At 36.5% G+C, this 17,692-nt stretch overlaps 2 protein-coding genes across 2 annotated transcripts; one reads left to right on the top strand and one right to left on the bottom strand.

The window, feature by feature from the left end:
• Positions 1-11,146: 11,146 nt before the first annotated feature.
• LOC116210389 lies at positions 11,147-12,247 on the top strand. The gene has a single exon (XM_031544256.1). It carries the CDS (start codon positions 11,331-11,333, stop codon positions 12,126-12,128), a length of 798 nt encoding a protein of 265 aa, XP_031400116.1. The 5' UTR covers positions 11,147-11,330; the 3' UTR covers positions 12,129-12,247.
• A 1,511-nt stretch (positions 12,248-13,758) lies between these two features.
• LOC116212011 (very-long-chain 3-oxoacyl-CoA reductase-like protein At1g24470) lies at positions 13,759-17,500 on the bottom strand. The gene is made up of 2 exons (XM_031546580.1): positions 16,896-17,500; positions 13,759-14,397 (listed from the first exon to the last, which is right to left on the bottom strand). Exons 1-2 carry the CDS (start codon positions 17,417-17,419, stop codon positions 14,322-14,324), a joined length of 600 nt encoding a protein of 199 aa, XP_031402440.1. The 5' UTR covers positions 17,420-17,500; the 3' UTR covers positions 13,759-14,321.
• Between the last annotated feature and the right edge of the window lie 192 nt (positions 17,501-17,692).

The following is a 17,692-nucleotide window of genomic DNA, read 5'->3' on the forward strand; positions in this document are numbered from 1 at the left end:
TGCTCTGCGTAAAAATTTCAGACAGGAGACAACTTCAGCTACATTTTCACCCATTCCTGCGCTATAAAGCACAATCAACTTGAAGGAACTGTCTGTGGCAGAGAGATATTCCTCAAAATACAACGTTTCATCAACAATCCTCAGGTCCAAGAACTGCATAATAAAAGCATAAACCCGCTTAAAAGTACTGATTAAGCTCATCGATAGAATGGCCAAACACGAAAAAGATGTCCCAAAAGTAGCAAATCATTATTCATCAAAACAGCATCATTAATCACACTTCTCCATCCACCAGACACACCAAGTCAACGACTTTTGACATACGACATATCCAGTTGGCAAAATAGTAAGAAGCAGGCAATGAAAGGAGGCAAGACATAAATCGACCGAAGAACAGGACAGTTCAGGACCTCAATACCGTAGCAGGAGCAGTGTGATCATCGGACGTTTATATTACAATGATCACCAACCGATCATATCAGTATATTTAAGGATGTAGAGAGCGCAAGTCAACAAGACCCACCGATGCTCGATGAACCCCAGTAGCGTTCATCAGCCAAAATGCCTGGGAGGATCTTTAGGATGATCTTCTAGAGAGAAAAGGGGGATATTATTCTACTGATGCCCGATTTACTTACCTATTTTTTGCACTACGCTAGTAGTCCGAAAGCCCAATGGGCTTCAACTAATCCACACTCGAGCTAGATCGACTCAATAATGGATAAATTTTTTTGAATCATAAATTTTCTCCCATTTCAAGATTCAAATTTGTGTTTTTAATTACTTAAGAAAAAGAGGTGAGGAACTAGAAGAACCAACCCATCTTGATTGCTTATAATCCATAGAAACGATGTTTCTCTTTAATAAAAGAAGCCTACAAGTAACCTATCGAAGAAAGAGACTTATTACTTTGTTTCATTATGAATAAATATATTTACATTATATTCTTCTTTGGATGCAATGTTAGATTATGTTTGATTTCAATTATACTTTCTTAACTTTTTATGTCTTGTTTTATTCGTAACACCTTCATTAATGTTAGATTATGTTTGATTTCAATTGTACTTACTTAACTTTTTATTCTAACTAAAAATTATGAATTACAAGTCATCTAAAATGGACTGATGACTACTTGGAATGAAAAGAGACGTAGAAGTAGAGGTAGGGGGGCAAAGAGTTTATGATATACATGTTGGGCCCTTTGTTTGTGTAGTGCCCATAAAAAAAAAGACACACACGACGATGTCCTCTTGTAATACATATTGGGCCCTTAGAATTAACTTTTTATAGATAGATAGATTTTATATGTCATAGATGTGAGCGATAATATCTTGATATTTTAGAAATTGGAATATTTTAATAAGATCTTATATTGATCAATTTGATTAGTTTATATCCTTGAGATATTTTAGATTTGATTCAATTATTATTCTGCATCCATGAATATTTGTTTCAAGATTTTCTGTTGCCTATAAATAGGCAAGTCCTGTGTGTTATGTCCATCACGTTTTGATACCTCCACACTCTCTTTCTCATCTTTTATTTAATTTCTTCAATAGAGTCATAGACATAGACATTTGTTTATTTTGTTAACTTTTTGTTTTCAATTAGAGAAAAAGAGATAAGACGTTGGAATCACAATCGCTGGATAGTGGAGTATATCTCATCAATATCTGAATCATAAACTCACAGAGTTAGTGCATGCTTAATTTAAATCTAACCTATTGCGGAAAATTAATTAAATCGAACTATGTAAACTCAATGGATGCAGTCCATTATAGAATCAAAACTCGAACGTTTGAATCATTTCATGGGATTGTAATTAACATTGTATCATCAATCTGCTCAATCCAAACTTTGACTTTCACCTGAGTACTGTAGGTCAACGGACAGACATGCCAATGCCATTGGCATTATACAAATTTAACAAATAAATCACCTGACAATTGATATGATGAGATGGGGATGGTTTGTTCTTTTCCTTTTTTTCTTTTATAAAGTTTATATATATGTATCCGGTTTCTTCTTTATTTTTTAATAATAATTGAATGAAAATAAAACCAACATCCAGGCCCAACCTGAAAGATACTGAAAAGAAAATGTTTACTTAATTTTTGACTATTTCTGCCGGAATTAATTAATGAACTTCAATCATCTCATATATTTTTAGTTTATAATATGCTCTTTTTTCTTTTTTTTTTTTTAATTTTGTGAGGTTATCAATAAATTTACCTGTGGAGGACACAATTATCATGGAATTGCCATACACATCGACACGAAAGCTCTGTCTTTTCGTTCTATTGGAAACTATATATAGACATATTTTTGGTAAGTACAAAAAAAAACTATAAATTAATGGGTAATATGTGTTCCCATCCATTTAGATTTTACTTAATGACACTCTACCCAATCTTAAGTAAAATAGACACTCCACCCTATTTCTTTTGATCCTCGATATTCATTTTTGCTTTTTTACTTTTATCCTAATTCTTTTTTTAATTATTCTCATTTTTAGCGTAACACAATTTATCAACTTTGATATTAATATCTAAATTTTCGATAAACCTCTCAATGTGCAATATTTTGAAAAATAATAAAACTTTGGAAATAGAAAAGAAAAGAAAATAATTTGTCAACACCCATTGAGGCTCTTAACGGTGTAGAGCAAGAGTGTCTGTCAGTGAGACTTCATCCCAAAATCGATATTCAAAATTGTTACATTTGACACAAAGAGATCATGTCTACAATCTAACAATATTTTTGAGAAAAAATAATTTAAAATAAATTTATAAAATCAGCCAACACCGTAGGGAGCTTGTCTAATGTTGACGACTACAAGTGCCATTTGAAGTCCTCGGTTTTAGGGGGTGGGTGCGAGTGCCCCTCTACCCCCTAGTCCCCATCTTTTTTGCACTCACACCCCCTATAGATCACGGTTGTCTAGTGGCCCCATGATGCATCGAGGAGGTAGCAACACCATCCCACTCTTACTCCTTGTTGACGTTTCTTTTTTTATTATATATTAATTTTTAAAAATTATTTATTACTCATTAAAATTTTTTATGCAAATTTTTATATGAAATTTGTGTTACGTATTAACACTCCATTGAAATTATAGACGACTATTTTCACCATCTATAAGCATGGATGGTAGGTGATCGCCAACAAAGTCTCCATCCCCCATAAAAAATAATTTAGAGGTTCTAATTTGAGATATCAATGTTAAGGGCCGGGCATCCTCTATTGCAAATACCCGCACCGTAGATAACTTAAACCTTAATGGTCATTGACCATCTCGAACATATCTAGTAGCTACAAGATTCCTTTAAATTTTTAGATATTTTTTTTTATTTTCAATCATTTTTCATTCATAAAAAAATTGCATGTCGATAGATTAAGCAATAATTTAAATTGCAAGATTAAATGTGAACTAATAGTGACACCTAAGGATAAATTGAACAAAATATTAATTAGGACAAAATTGAAAAATAAGATAAAGATTAAGGACCAAAAGAATTTTTTCCTATAACATTATCCATGGAGTGGAATATCAATTTTTCTATTTAAAATGAGGTGGAATGTCTATTTTGGTCAAGTATGGGATGAATTGTCATTAGACAAAGCTTAAAGGGAAGAGGATGTATTTTACTTAAAGGCTAGTTTTTTTACCCGCGCATTGTGTGGGCGCCTTCTTTTACGTATTTTAGCTAATTTTTTGGTAAAATATATTAAGAAATGTAATAGTTTAATTATTGATATTTTATAAATTATATTCACAATTTTATTGCTTTCCAAAAATCTACAACCATGTTCTACCACTATCGAATCTCCTTTTAAATCTAGAATGTAAATTGACAAAATATATTCTCTATATCATTCCACCATCCATGTTTCCTCTAGTCCGTATGGATGTCCAAGGAACAAAATAGGATTTGCATAATAATTTTCCCTTGATAATATCGTAGTATACACGTACATATATATACTTTGAAGAACGAGTGATTCCTCTCTACTTTCCTTTCAAATGAAAACCTCTTGATAAAGAAATAAAAACAGTCAATGGAGAGATTTGAGAAGGAAAAAGGAAATAATAAAATATTGAAAACTTTCTTCACCCATGCATGCAACGTTTCTCCTTCAATTTTGGCTATCCTTTGAGGATTTTGATTGCTGGCTCCCTTGATCAGAGAATTTGATTGCAGCGATGATTCTTCAATTAAGGATTTCATTGATTCGAGCTCGCAATGGACAGAAGGAATTACGGTCATAGTTTCAATTAATATCTTAAATTAAATTCATGAACATTACTAGAATAATCTTTAAATATTAACATTCAAACTTCTAACAGGTAAAGAATCACACACTGCATCTCCGTTCTTTTGTCTAGCATTATTATGTTCACATCCCCAATCAACCATTGATCCAACCACCGATTAAATCATCAAAAGTCCAAGTATAAAAATTCATCTGAAACTCATAAGAATACACATATTTAGAAAACTGCAAGCATACCTTCCTGCATACTCTTCTGTTGGAACAACATTTACACCATAGTTACTGTAGCTTGGACCTCTGGGGCTATACTCACCCGATTCATTGTCGACATAAAATATAATTGGCTCCCAACTTGTATCTTGGTGTATAAGAGTTTCCTATTAACAATTGCCATTCAGGATGTTTTAATGCCTAATCAAATATTTTGGAAAGAAAAAAGTAATCAACATATCATTTGAAAAAAGGAAAGTCACAACAACATACCTCAATTGTCGGACATTTTATTCCATATTTAGCTCGATAGAGCTTGATCATATAAACCAGAGACCCAAGAACAACCAACAAACGGCTTGATAGTGCATGAAAGTCACCCCCCTCACAGATCGATGCACTCAAGCAAATCAATTGGTGTGAAAGACTCGATCGAGTCCTTTAGCCAACCAATTTGGAAGCAGAGATCTAACGGACACTGAAACCAAGACAACCCTCAGTCTCTATTTCCAAACAAATCAATCTATTTAGAGAATGATATGATGGCCAGATCAGTTGGTGGTGGTCGTGGTCGGCTTGGATGGGAGGACAAAGCGGAACGTGGGGGTGATCACAATGCCGACCACAATGTAGAGCAAGCACTGCTTGGAGCATGTAATGGAACGGGCAAGTAACGGCTTGTCGGGCTCCGACAATTAAAAGTCTAGCACGGAATGCATGTCATAGCCCTGGCTACTACGGTATCCCATAATTCTAATCCTTCTCTCGTTCTCTCGGATCAAATGGAGTCACAAAAATGAAAGGAATAATGAAGATTAATTTATTTCCATATGAAAACGGAGAAAATAAATTGCTCTAATATTAAAGACTAATTTATTTTCATATGAAAAATCGGTAAAATAAATTCCTCTTTAATACAATAGATATTTCCATATGGATGCATTTGAATTGACTTTCAATGAGGAGCTAAGAAATGAGTGAAAAAGTTGACGTGGCAAGTTATCATCAAGCGATTGGAGGCATCTTGTCGCTCAAGCCTTGATGAGCGATCATTAATATAATATATAAATAGATTGGATGCATGAATGAGTGAATATATATCAACTCCAACCACCGATTTCACGTTCCTTTCCAGCCAAAAGACAGAGCGGAACATAACATTTCAATCATTAATTATGCATGCCCTTCCCCCAACTAAACCTCACTTGCACGCTTTAACATCGGAGACATGAAACATACCGCGATAAAGATCAATATTGTAATATTTATTCGATTATTTGAATTGGCATAGCTAAGATATTCCACCAACCATCGGAAAAAATATAAAAGATCAAGTCCAGGAAGAGTCGATTGTCTAGCACATATTAATCAGATCACCGACGACGCATGACTATATGTAATCCTAATTAATCTAATATTCACAAGCAACTGTATACTAGCTTCACATATCTTCTCTTTTTAATTTTTAAAAAAATATTTTTTAGGGTTTCCCCATAGAGATGGTCAAAGAATTTTATTATGAAAAGTTTTCTTATTAGGTAATTAATTAACTATATAATAACACATGCAAGAAATGCAGTTTGCTAGACTAAATTATTGACTATAATATTATATAATATCGCAGCGAACATATATAATTTATATCATTACGAACTGCTTTTATAGAAACATTCTTGTCAAATTGGGCACGGGAAGATCACCTTACGCCGAATCAACCAAGGCCATTCACGGTTTCGTACACGATTTCCAACGGGACGAACACCAGCCAGACTCTTATAGATAGTCTTCGGGTGTAAATTATAATCCTAGTCCCTTGGCCCCCTTAGGCCAAAAGGAAGGAAGAAAAGATTGATATATGCAATTCAGCAATTAAATGGTCATTCTCCTTTTTAAGTTTCCATATCTGTGTTGTCCTAATGGAAAGCAAGGCAATGCTAATTTAGAGGACACATAATGAACCACGCCAATTGGGATTCTGCTAACTAATTAGATCGATATTCACCTGTTCCGGATTTGCCCGCAGTTTCTGCCCGCTCGGAAGCTTACTCCCCAGCTGGCCTTTGTTTCCGGTGCGAAAGGCAAATATCTTCCCAGATTCTGTCAGAGCAATGGTATGTGCGTACCATTTATAGTTGTTCCTCGGACTTATCTGCACAATCCGCTCATCCAACTCCTTCAGAGACGTCGCCAACTTGGGGTTCGGCACGAAGTTGTCCAGCATTTCCTGAAGAAAAAGGGGAACAAACCCAGTTGATTTTGGCCTGCCGATTGTGGAAAGCCGGAAACATCCGTAGTGTTCTATTTTTCTGTCTCCTCGAGCAGTATAGAAAAGTACGGTAACAAGTAACCTGGCAGAACGCCTGGAAATTTAACTCGTCTTTCTAGCAAGAAAACATTAGTACGGAAAGTTTAAGACGAACCTCCCCATCAAGAGGAGCAGCATCATCATGTCCTACATTACCCCAGATTGCAGCCCCAAATGAATAGATATCGCCATTGTCGAGCACCACAAAGGTGGTGTAGTCTCCCATAGCAACATGTACAGCCTTGCCATCTCCGAATCCTTTGACTACTTTCGGAGCAGTCTGGTACACTAGTGTGCCAGTGCCATGCCCGAGGCTGCCGAACGAACTGCTGTGGCAGAGACATATATCTCGAACGCTTAAGAGTACCGACTAGTAGTTCATTGAACTAATGTCCAAACCCGAAAACCCTAACAGGAAGGTAATATAATTTCCCAGAAGTAGCAAATCATTAATCATCAATAGAGCATCGTTCATCACAGTTATCCATTCACCAGACAAACCACGTCAACAACTTTCGGCATTCCCATATGACAAACAAGAAAGGCTTAATAGGAACATTTTGTCCCAAAAGTAGCAAATCATTCATTGTTCATCAGCAGAGCTTCATTAGTCACACTTCTCCATTCGCCAGACACATCAAGTCGACAACTTTCGACATGCCCAGATGGCAAAATCGTGAGAACTACGCATCAAAAGGAGGCAAGACGTAAATCAACCAAAGAACAGGACATCAACATTGTACTAGGAACAGTTTGATCATCGGTTTATATGACAACAATCGCCAACCGATCATATTAGTGTATACTATATATAGACCCACCGATGCTCAATAAACCCCAGAAGCGTTCATTGACCAAAATGATCGGGAGGGGATTGTCATGCAATCTGATTATAAGAGTTCTATGGCATGACTCTCTTTCTCTCTCCATGTATGCATACATATATATATGTATATGTATATATTTGGGTGTTGTTTGGATTGTTAGAAATTGGGAGGATATTTAGGATGATCTTCTCGGAGAGAAGAGGGGGATTTTCTTCAATCATTTTTTCCTTTCTTCCCCATTGATGATGGAAATTTTTTTTTCTACCGATTATTTAAAACATTTTTTTTTCTTTTCTTAGCATGCACCATCCGATAGGACCGGTAACTGGAAGTGCAATGGGCTTTGCGTAATTAATCTAAGCAAATGTTGATCCATTAAAAGATAAAACTCTCATAGCCATAATTTTCTTTTTAAATTTTCAAGATTTTAACCTGATGTTTTTATAAAAAAAAATTTAAAAAATCGAATCCGATACTTTACTTAAGAGAAGAAATATAGAGTTAGCCAAAGAAACTCACATTGATTGCTTATAAACCATCTTGGAATTAGAGAAATGGTGTTTATTTTTAATAAAATGGACTACAAAGCAACCTATCGAATAAAGAGATTACAAATGAGAGAAAAAGTCCTTGCGCTATCGCGAGTTGATTTTATAAGTAAATTTATTTAGATTAATATTCTTCTTTGGATGCAATGCTTAGATTATATTTGATTTCAACTATTCTTTGTTAAAAATTTTATGTATTGTTTTATTTGTAACACCTTCATTAATATATCTTTAATATCTCTCCATATAAGACACGTCGAAATTGGATAGATATCGTTTCCATAAAAAGAAAGAAACCAGGAATTAAATAATAAAATCGGATATATTTTATTTTATTTAAAAATATATGGAACTGTGGAACATTAATATTATATAGATAATGCTGGGATATAATTAAAATAATTTATTGAGCAAAATATTGTATCAAGAAATACATTATAATAGAATGATCTTTCGACATGTCAAATTTTAAAACATGATTGAAATAACGTTAAACTACTTTGTTGAGGCATATCAATTTATTTTTGAAATGTCAAAATGAAAAAGAAAAGCATTGCATATTTTTTGGATGAAAAAGAAAAGCATTGCACCATATATTAGCTAATTTGATACTCATAATATTTTTCTCGAGTAAACATACTATCTCATAGTTCTTTTTTTGCAAGATTATTGAAATGTCAAAATGAAAAAGAAAAGAATTGCATCAAATATAAGTTTAAGTTCCTTTCCCAGAAAACTATCGCAAGAGCAAGCAGAGTTCCTGCAAAAAGCGATCACTGATGAAGAGATCCAGAAAGTCGTGTTAAGTTCGAACCCAAATAGTTTGCCCCTAATTACAAGAAAATAGATTTAGAAGTTAATACTGTCAGATAATATTTAAATTCAATGAGTCAAATTGAGAAAAAAGTTACAAAAAGTTAAGAAATAATTAAAATTTTATAAGTTCAACTATAGAACAAAAAGAATGAATAAAACCCATGTGTCGGTAGAAGTGATTCGATACTTGTTTCCTTAAATAAAGTATTGAGTTCAAACATTGAAAAATGAGGATATTCATATAGGAGAAATGTATCCCTTAATAGGCCAATCGGACTCGATCTTATATATGTTAGTTAAGGTCCATCGAGATTTCAGCTATCAGGTGATACAAAAAAAAAAGATTGAGAAATTAGAATGTGAAGCGTAATTTTGCATATGTCCTTGTTGACAATGATGAGGTTTCAAGTTCGACTCTCGTGGTGAGACTATTCGTATTTCTTTATTAACTATTAGTATTTCTATTTCATTGCGCTAGACTTATGAACGTCCATTGTAATTAAAAAAAATGGAATAGAAAGACCTTTAGAAAATAAAGAAAGAAAAGGGGAAGAGTGACTTATTGAGTTTTTTTTTTCCTGGAAAAAAAATTAATGAATCACAAGTCATCTGAAATGGACTGACTACTTGGAATGAGAAGGAACGAAGAAGTAGAGGTAGAGGGCAAATAATTTATGATATATACATAATATACATATTGGGCCCCTTGTAAAGTGCCCAGAAAGAAAAAATACATACGACGATGTCCTCTTGTAGGAAATACTAAATAAATGATTTTCATGACCTTCGAAGGACAGACATGCCAATTCCATTGGTATTATACAAAATTAACAAATAAATCATATGACAATTGATATGATGAGATGGCAATGATTTGTTCTTTTTTTCCATTTATATTGTTTATATATGAGTATCTGGTTTCTTCTTTATTTATTTAATAATAATAATTGAATGAAAATGAAACCAACATCCAGGCCTGCACCCAACAGGAAAGATACTGAATAGAAAATGTTTGCTTAATTTTTTACTATTTTCCGCCGACGGAATGAATTAATGAACTTCGATTATGTCATATGTTTTTAGTTTATAATACGCTTTTCTTATTTTGTGAGGTTATTAATAAATTTTCCAGTATGGAGGACACGTGCATGGAATTGCCATACTCATCGACACGAAAGCTCTGTCGTCCTGTTGCAATCTATATATAGACATATATATTTGGTGAGTACAAAAGCTTTAAATTAATTAAACATTGCATGAACGAACGAATGAATATATCAACTCCAACCACCAATTTCACGTTCCTTTCCAGCCAAAAAACAGAACAGAACATAACATTTCAATCGTTAGTCATGCATGTCCTTCTCCCATCCAAACCTCACATGCAATGCTTTACATCGGAGACAAGGAACATACAGCGGTAAAGCTCGATTTGTAATATTCATTCGATTATTTGAATTAGCATAGTTAAGTTATTCGACTAACCATAAAAAAAAGTATAAGAAATCACTATATATAAATATATATATATATAGATATATATATATACACACACACTAGCTTCATATGTTCTCTCTCTTTTTGTTTTTATATTTTTTCAATGTTTTCCCATAGAGATGATCAAAGAATTTTACTATAAAAAGTTCCCTTATTGGGTAATTAATTAACTATATAACAAGCAAGAAATACACTTTGCTGGACTATTATTATTGACTATAATATATATCATATCACAGCAAACGTATATAATATATATATATATATATCATTATGAACATCGACCTATGTTTGCAATTTGTGCAAATGTATAATTACATCTATGATCACGAGTACTCTGAAATATGTCGTGCTGTTTCGGGTGCAATATAAACCCGACGCGATTGTAAGAAGTATATACACGATCGGAATATCGATTGTTAGCACAATCCAGCAATTTACATTTCATCATGCTGATTACATTTTACCATTACGTGCGTCTATTAGCTTACATAATAAACCGTGATTGACAAAAAAAAAATGTCTGGTCAACATGTTTACACCGCAAGTGGCAAATACAGTGGCTCTACAGGTACACCCGCGTCGCACTCGATTGTAGCCCCCCAGAAAGCCGTCCGCGCGTCCACCCCACTTCGCGGGCGTCGTCGTCATCGTGAAACGAATATGAATATATGAACGAATGAAAACCAATTTCAGTTTCAGAGAGAGAGAGAGAGAGAGAGAGAGAGAGAGAGCTCTGATTGCTGCAAAGTGCAATCGCCACTTTGGCTGCTTGCATGCCCTCTGCATCCCGACCTGTCAATCCATTCTGTTGCCTTGAAAGCTCTGATTGATTCATTCCATGATCAATTAATGCAGCAGCAGGCCATGAAACAATCTTCCCAGTGGCAGCAATCGGGGAGGTCCGTCGTATTGAGGTACCTCCTTCTGTCCTTCCTCCTCCTCCCGTCCATCCTCCTCCTCCTCCTCCTCCTCCGCCGAGGCAAGTTCACGGAGGGGACAGCGACAGCCACGGGCACGGCTATGACAGTCGCCGTGGGCGATGACCTTAGGATCCGCCCGGGTTACCCCACCTACGATGCCTACATCCAGCGGCAGCTCAACAAGACCCTCAACCCGAAGCTCCGCCAGATATGGACGACCCGCGATTGGGGCCGCAAGGTGCGTGTCTTCTCCGGCTTCTTCGACTCCCTCAAGCGCGAGGGCATCCTCTCCAACTCCTCCAAGGCCCTCTGCGTCGGCGCCCGCGTCGGCCAGGAGGTCGCCGCCCTCCGCTCCGTCGGCGTCAACGACTCCATCGGGATCGACCTCGTCCCCTACCCGCCCCTCGTCGTCGAGGGGGACTTCCACCGCCAGCCCTTCCCCGACGCCACCTTCGACTTCGAGTTCTCCAACGTGTTCGACCACGCGCTCTACCCGGACCGCTTCGTCGGGGAGATCGAGCGCACCCTCAAGCCCGGCGGCGTCTGCGTCCTCCACGTTGCCCTCTCCCGCCGCGCCGACAAGTACTCCGCCAACGACCTCTTCAGCGTCAAGCCGCTGGTGGCGCTGTTTAAGCGCTCCGACGTCGTCGACGTAAGGAAAGTTGACGGCTTCGGCTTGGACACCGAAGTTGTCTTTAGGAAGAAGCAACTCATACGACATCGTTAGGAAGGAAACGTAATTTTTTTAAAAAAATAATTTTTACCTTTCCTTTTCCTTTTTCCCTTTTTCTTTCTGTATTATAAATTCTTTTTCTTTTTTCCCAAGAATATTTGTTTGTGAAGTCATTCATTCCTTCCCTTGTTACACAAATTCATTGTTACTATAATTTCTTTCTCGAAAAAATGAAATAATTGAGATAGATTATTCTCTATTACTATTTTCTTAAGCTTAATTTCTAATAATAAATCACACCGACATACACACACTCACACACACATATATATATATTAGGAAACTAAAGGAGCCGACAAATCTTCTAATCTATAATAAAGTTTTCTCAATAAATACATATTAAAGGAATATTCAGATACATATTTGCTTTACTGCATTTAGAATTTTTTCAATAATAGATGGAGACGCGTACATGGCGCAATATCGCATTCCATTCCTTTCATTCATTTGAGCAAAATGTGATAAAAGGAAGGAAAATCCATGGATCGATTCTACTACCACGTCGGCTCCATCCCGTAGGAGTTATGAGCTTACTCTCTAAAGAACAGGCATCTCCATTACCGTTCTAGTGATTTTATCGCACAATGAATACGGTCTACTTGGACTACAATACGTATCAGTCAGTAAAAGTGGATGGCCATATATATAGCCCTGGTCACATGAGTCACTTAGATAAGCCGCTGGCATAGGGTCGAAGTTCAAATGAGATTATCCAATTCAGGCTATGATCCGTCCGATTCGGGCATCTGGAGTCGGATAGCCTCTATATAAGTGTCGGGTTAATTAGGAGCCAATTTCAATGTAAGAATCGGTATTCACAAGCAAAGCATAGAAATAATTTTAGCAGACCGATAACATAATTTTCCGTATATATACGTTTCCTAATTATTGGGTTAGAAGAATTTAATATTGGCTAAGGACAGCTAAGCGCGGACTCTTATCTTGTGGGAGAAGAGAGAAGAAAATGATTGGTGGGGTTCAATTTAGCTTAAGAAATAAAATTGCCAAATCAGCATGTAGTGTCTACATTGAGTAAGATTTAAGGTAAAGGCTAGGAATATATAAAGGGTCGTTCAATAACACATGGAAACCAAATTGAGCAATGATAGGAGTATATTGCTGGATATATATATATATATATATATATATATATATAAACTGGCACGAAAGGCCCCGGTGACCCCGACCGCCATGAATAGGAGGAAAAAAGTTCCTCTACGACTACGATCACGTGGCAATGCGATTATATATACTACATATTTTTTGCTCCATTTGTAAGAGGAAGAACATTGACATTGTTGAATCGCAATTGCAGAGAAGCTAAATCATGAAGGAAACTAGAGTCGATCATGGTCATTGCTGCCAAACCATTATGGCATCGGTGTCTCTCGTGGTACATGTTCATCATCTCTTCCACAGCCACAATTCAGCTGAAGAATTCCTCTTACCAACATCATATATTTAGGCTTAAAACTGTCGTATCGATTCACATATGAATAGTTGACTCAACGGCCGGTAGTAGCACGAGGAAATTGCCACCGATCCGGTCGTGGGCCCGATCGGGCAACATGCATGGGTCTATATTGAATAAATTTCCATCTGGATCCAAAAGCCCAATGGACCAATGCTTACATATGTTGCAAATTTTCGGTCTACAGAAGCATTTATATACGCCTTTTCAAATAGTAAAGGCCCACGCAAGCCAAACCATGTTCCAGTTAGTGGAGAACATGAACTATATCACCATATATATATATATATATATATATTATATAGCCATGAGGCTTGAGAATTTCAAGAGCACATCTCTGTTTTACTGATTATCAAAGGTGGGATTGGTATCCCCCATTCGCCTCTAGTGCTTCCCGGTGCATATTGAGAAAGGATCTGAAGAAGGACCTGACGGTGAGGGCGTCCAGGGATCGCATGATGTAATCCTGCACGGAGTGCCACCAGAATGGGCAGCAGAGGGAGTCGTAGCCCATCCACCTCACGCTCCATCTGCTGAACACATCCGCGGGCACGATGAAGATGTTGGTCCTCAACCCCGTCATATTGGTCCTGACGAACAATGGTGCCTAAAGAAATGCAGGCATATATAAGTAAGAAAATGCAGGGATGGATATGAGATTCTTCCGAGGTTATTTAATGATGAATCGACTATATGCATGTAGATAGCATGGGGGATTATACCTGACACTGGACGTCTATTCCATAGTTTTGGTACTCTAAGTCAATGGATCTTGAGAAGGTTGCCATGAAACTGAAATAATAAAGGAAAGATCGAAAGTGTTCTGCATATGTAATCAAATCATTCTAGGTGATGCCTTCATACTATAAACACAGGATATGATTACAAAATTGGTTGCTCGCAAGCAAACTAAGTGTACTCGTAATCCTACTATGCGAATCAAGAATTCAGAGTTATGAATAATTAGAGAAAGGTGTTCAGTGCAACAGCCTTCAGAAAAAAAAAAAAAAGAGAAATAAATTTTGGGTTCAATTTGATCATAATTGGGGTTTCCCGTGGTTCCAATAGACATTTCACGGCAAAACTAGTATATGAGTAGCCATTGGACGATTCAAGCCAAAAAAAAGGGGAAAAAAATGAAAAGAAAAAAGAGTAGCCATTGGACAATCCCTATTAATCCTTTGGTTCCCAATGTTAGGACTTAGGACAGCTCATGAGTCCACATCTAATAAAGAAGTTGCAAATATATAGTAATCTACTATTATGCATAAAAAAGAGCAACCTATCGATTGAGGAGTATGGAGACTGGGAATTAAAAGGTGGGTCTTGGGGAGCTTCGGAGTTGGAAAATCGAATCCATATATATATATATATATAGCATCGTCATTTAAACCGATAGAAGGAGGGTCACAACATACACATCTATAGATTATCACGTGGCATATGACACGCGGTGAAACAGACCAATAAGAAATTCCCTTATCCTCTACGTTCACTATTCGTATTCATAAATACGTAAATTAATTTGGCATATTACGACGAAAACCAGATGATATGGCATCACATGTGTGTGTGTGTTCATACGAATTAATTGCCATTGTCTTTGACAGATAATGGCTGCTTCGATTTTTTGCCCCACGAGGAAAAGGGGAACTTAATTAGAGAAGCGAACAGAAAGGAATGGAGTACTCTATGCTATATAAGATTGATAGAGACCGATGGAGCTAATTATTTATAATTTTTTGATTACTGTGGAGGCCTAGCGGTCAAATAAATGAAATGTGGGAATGAGGAATAATGGGGCAAGCATAGAAAATCCAGCCACTATCGGGAAAATCAAGCTGGGTTGGAGTACTATGAATGGAGAAAATTCACGCTGGAAGAGTTTTACTTCTCAGTAGGCTGATCTGACTCAACTGAATTAGTCGAGATCCACTGAGCTTTCCGAATGCCAGGGTACACACTGAAAAAAAAAAAATTCTTCCCATTAACGAGAATTTGAACCGGCCTAAAATCTCTTGACTCCACGTTAAGAAAATGAGAGCAAGTGGTCCGAATCCGGCCTAAAATCTCTTCACTTCCAGTAAAGGGGAAAAATTTAAGAACGGCCGCAGAGGATTAAAGTCTAGATCGCCTTACCGATAGACAGGAAGGAAGCTATATGGTTAATATAGCTTGATGGCTCGGATTATATGGAATTAAGGGCGATGGGATGGAATTTGATATTCATGAATAGTTAATTTCAATCATCTGTCTAGCGGACAAAATTTTTCACTAATTAAATTATACGTGAGACAAGGTGGTGTTTGAATACTGCAAGTAAAATTTTCACTAAATTTTCAACATATGCTCCATCGGAAAACTTTTATTTAATTAATTAGACATTTATTTCATTCAGTGTTTAAAATTTAAGTATTTAATTTTCAGAATTTAATATTAAGTCCATAAAAATACAACCTAATATACCTCTTAATAGTATATTCTTTTTTAATTATTCAAAAAAATTATTTGAAATTATGAAAAAAAAACACTTATTTTGAGCTGAACGAATATCACTATACTAAATCTCTCGTATAAATATTTGCGTGGCCTTAGGTTAGGGCGCATATGTACTGCTTAATACGCCACAATAGTCCTGGTGAAAGTAAATATATATTGTACTTCTGGAAATTAATAAAGAATGTAGCTGCAATACCAATACAAGGAATATGTAGCTAGCTGCAATATATAGTCGGTGCGTGTAGGTTTTGAAATATTTATACACATTGCACCCGTGGGAGATGATATCAACGCCAGAAATCGATACAAAATGTATCAAAAGCAGTTATATATCTTATGCCAAGAAGAAATTTATCAGCATCATGTTATGGATTCTTTTTTCCTCGATAAGTCATGTTTTGGAATTTTTCACTTACATGTATAACATTATCTTTCTATTCTACGAAGAAAAGAAAATTCGTCCCTATTATGCCATCCTCTACCTTCATGCACGGGGCAATATATGCGCATCAATGGATGCCATGCATACACATGAATCTTGTATTCGTAACCATAGGGAACCGGACTAAACATATATGATCTACTAATATTCATAATATACGAATAACGTAATCAGTAATAATATATCATCATATCTAGACGTAATCTTTTCAAGTTGTGTCTAGTAATTACGATTTTTTTTTCTTTTGGTGTATGTACAGTGAAATGCAAGAAATGTTGCAGTCGTATCATCCCGATAAAATAAAGTTGCAATTACGGAAAGAAAAACAAACATAAATTAAATAGCTTACGCTTTAGAAGCGGCATAGAGCGTGAAGAGAGGGTATGAAGAGACCGTAACAGATGAACCGGATCCAATATTCACTATGGCGCCTTTCTTCTTCTTCATCATCTCGGAAATCACTGCCCTAGTCACCCATATCACGGCTTCAACGTTCTCTCTTATCATGGTCTCCAGAAGCTCTTGTTCGATTTCATGAAAGAATCTCGGGTAAGCATGTGCGATTCCCACGTTGTTAACTAGCAACCCAATGTCAAGCCCTTGGATCCCATGGTCTATTGCAGATGATATCTCATTGGGACCTGACTTGACGAAGTCCAGGGTTATGTTTCGGATCATGATCCTTTCGCCAAACTTATGGTGAATCTCAGCTGCAGTTGATTCAAGTTTGGTCGGGTTTCGGCCCACACATACTAAGTTGAGGCCCTTGGAGGCGAGCTCAAATGCTAGGGCCCTGCCGATGCCGTTGGTGGAGCCGGTAATCATCGCCCATGAGCCATAGTCTCGTAAATCCTTCGGTTTTCGAATGAACATCTTGTAGAGCCATTTGAGGAAAGCAAAGAGGTGATGGCACAGAGAGATGAATCCTAAGGCACTCACCCCGAAAAGGACACGGTCCTGAAACTCCATGTCTATGCATGCGTAACTGCCCTAAAGCTATAAGTTATAAATAAGCTTATAAAAGAAAACAGAAGAAAAAGAAAAAAGAAGTTATAAATAAGCTGTGCATTGTAGATCTAGTTGCGAATTGCACGCTTCATCTAGGGTTTCCTTTTTATTTTTGATTGAGTATCCATGCACTACGCA

The sequence above is a fragment of the Punica granatum genome, chromosome 6 (genome assembly GCF_007655135.1).
Source record: "Punica granatum isolate Tunisia-2019 chromosome 6, ASM765513v2, whole genome shotgun sequence".
NCBI lineage: Eukaryota > Viridiplantae > Streptophyta > Magnoliopsida > Myrtales > Lythraceae > Punica > Punica granatum.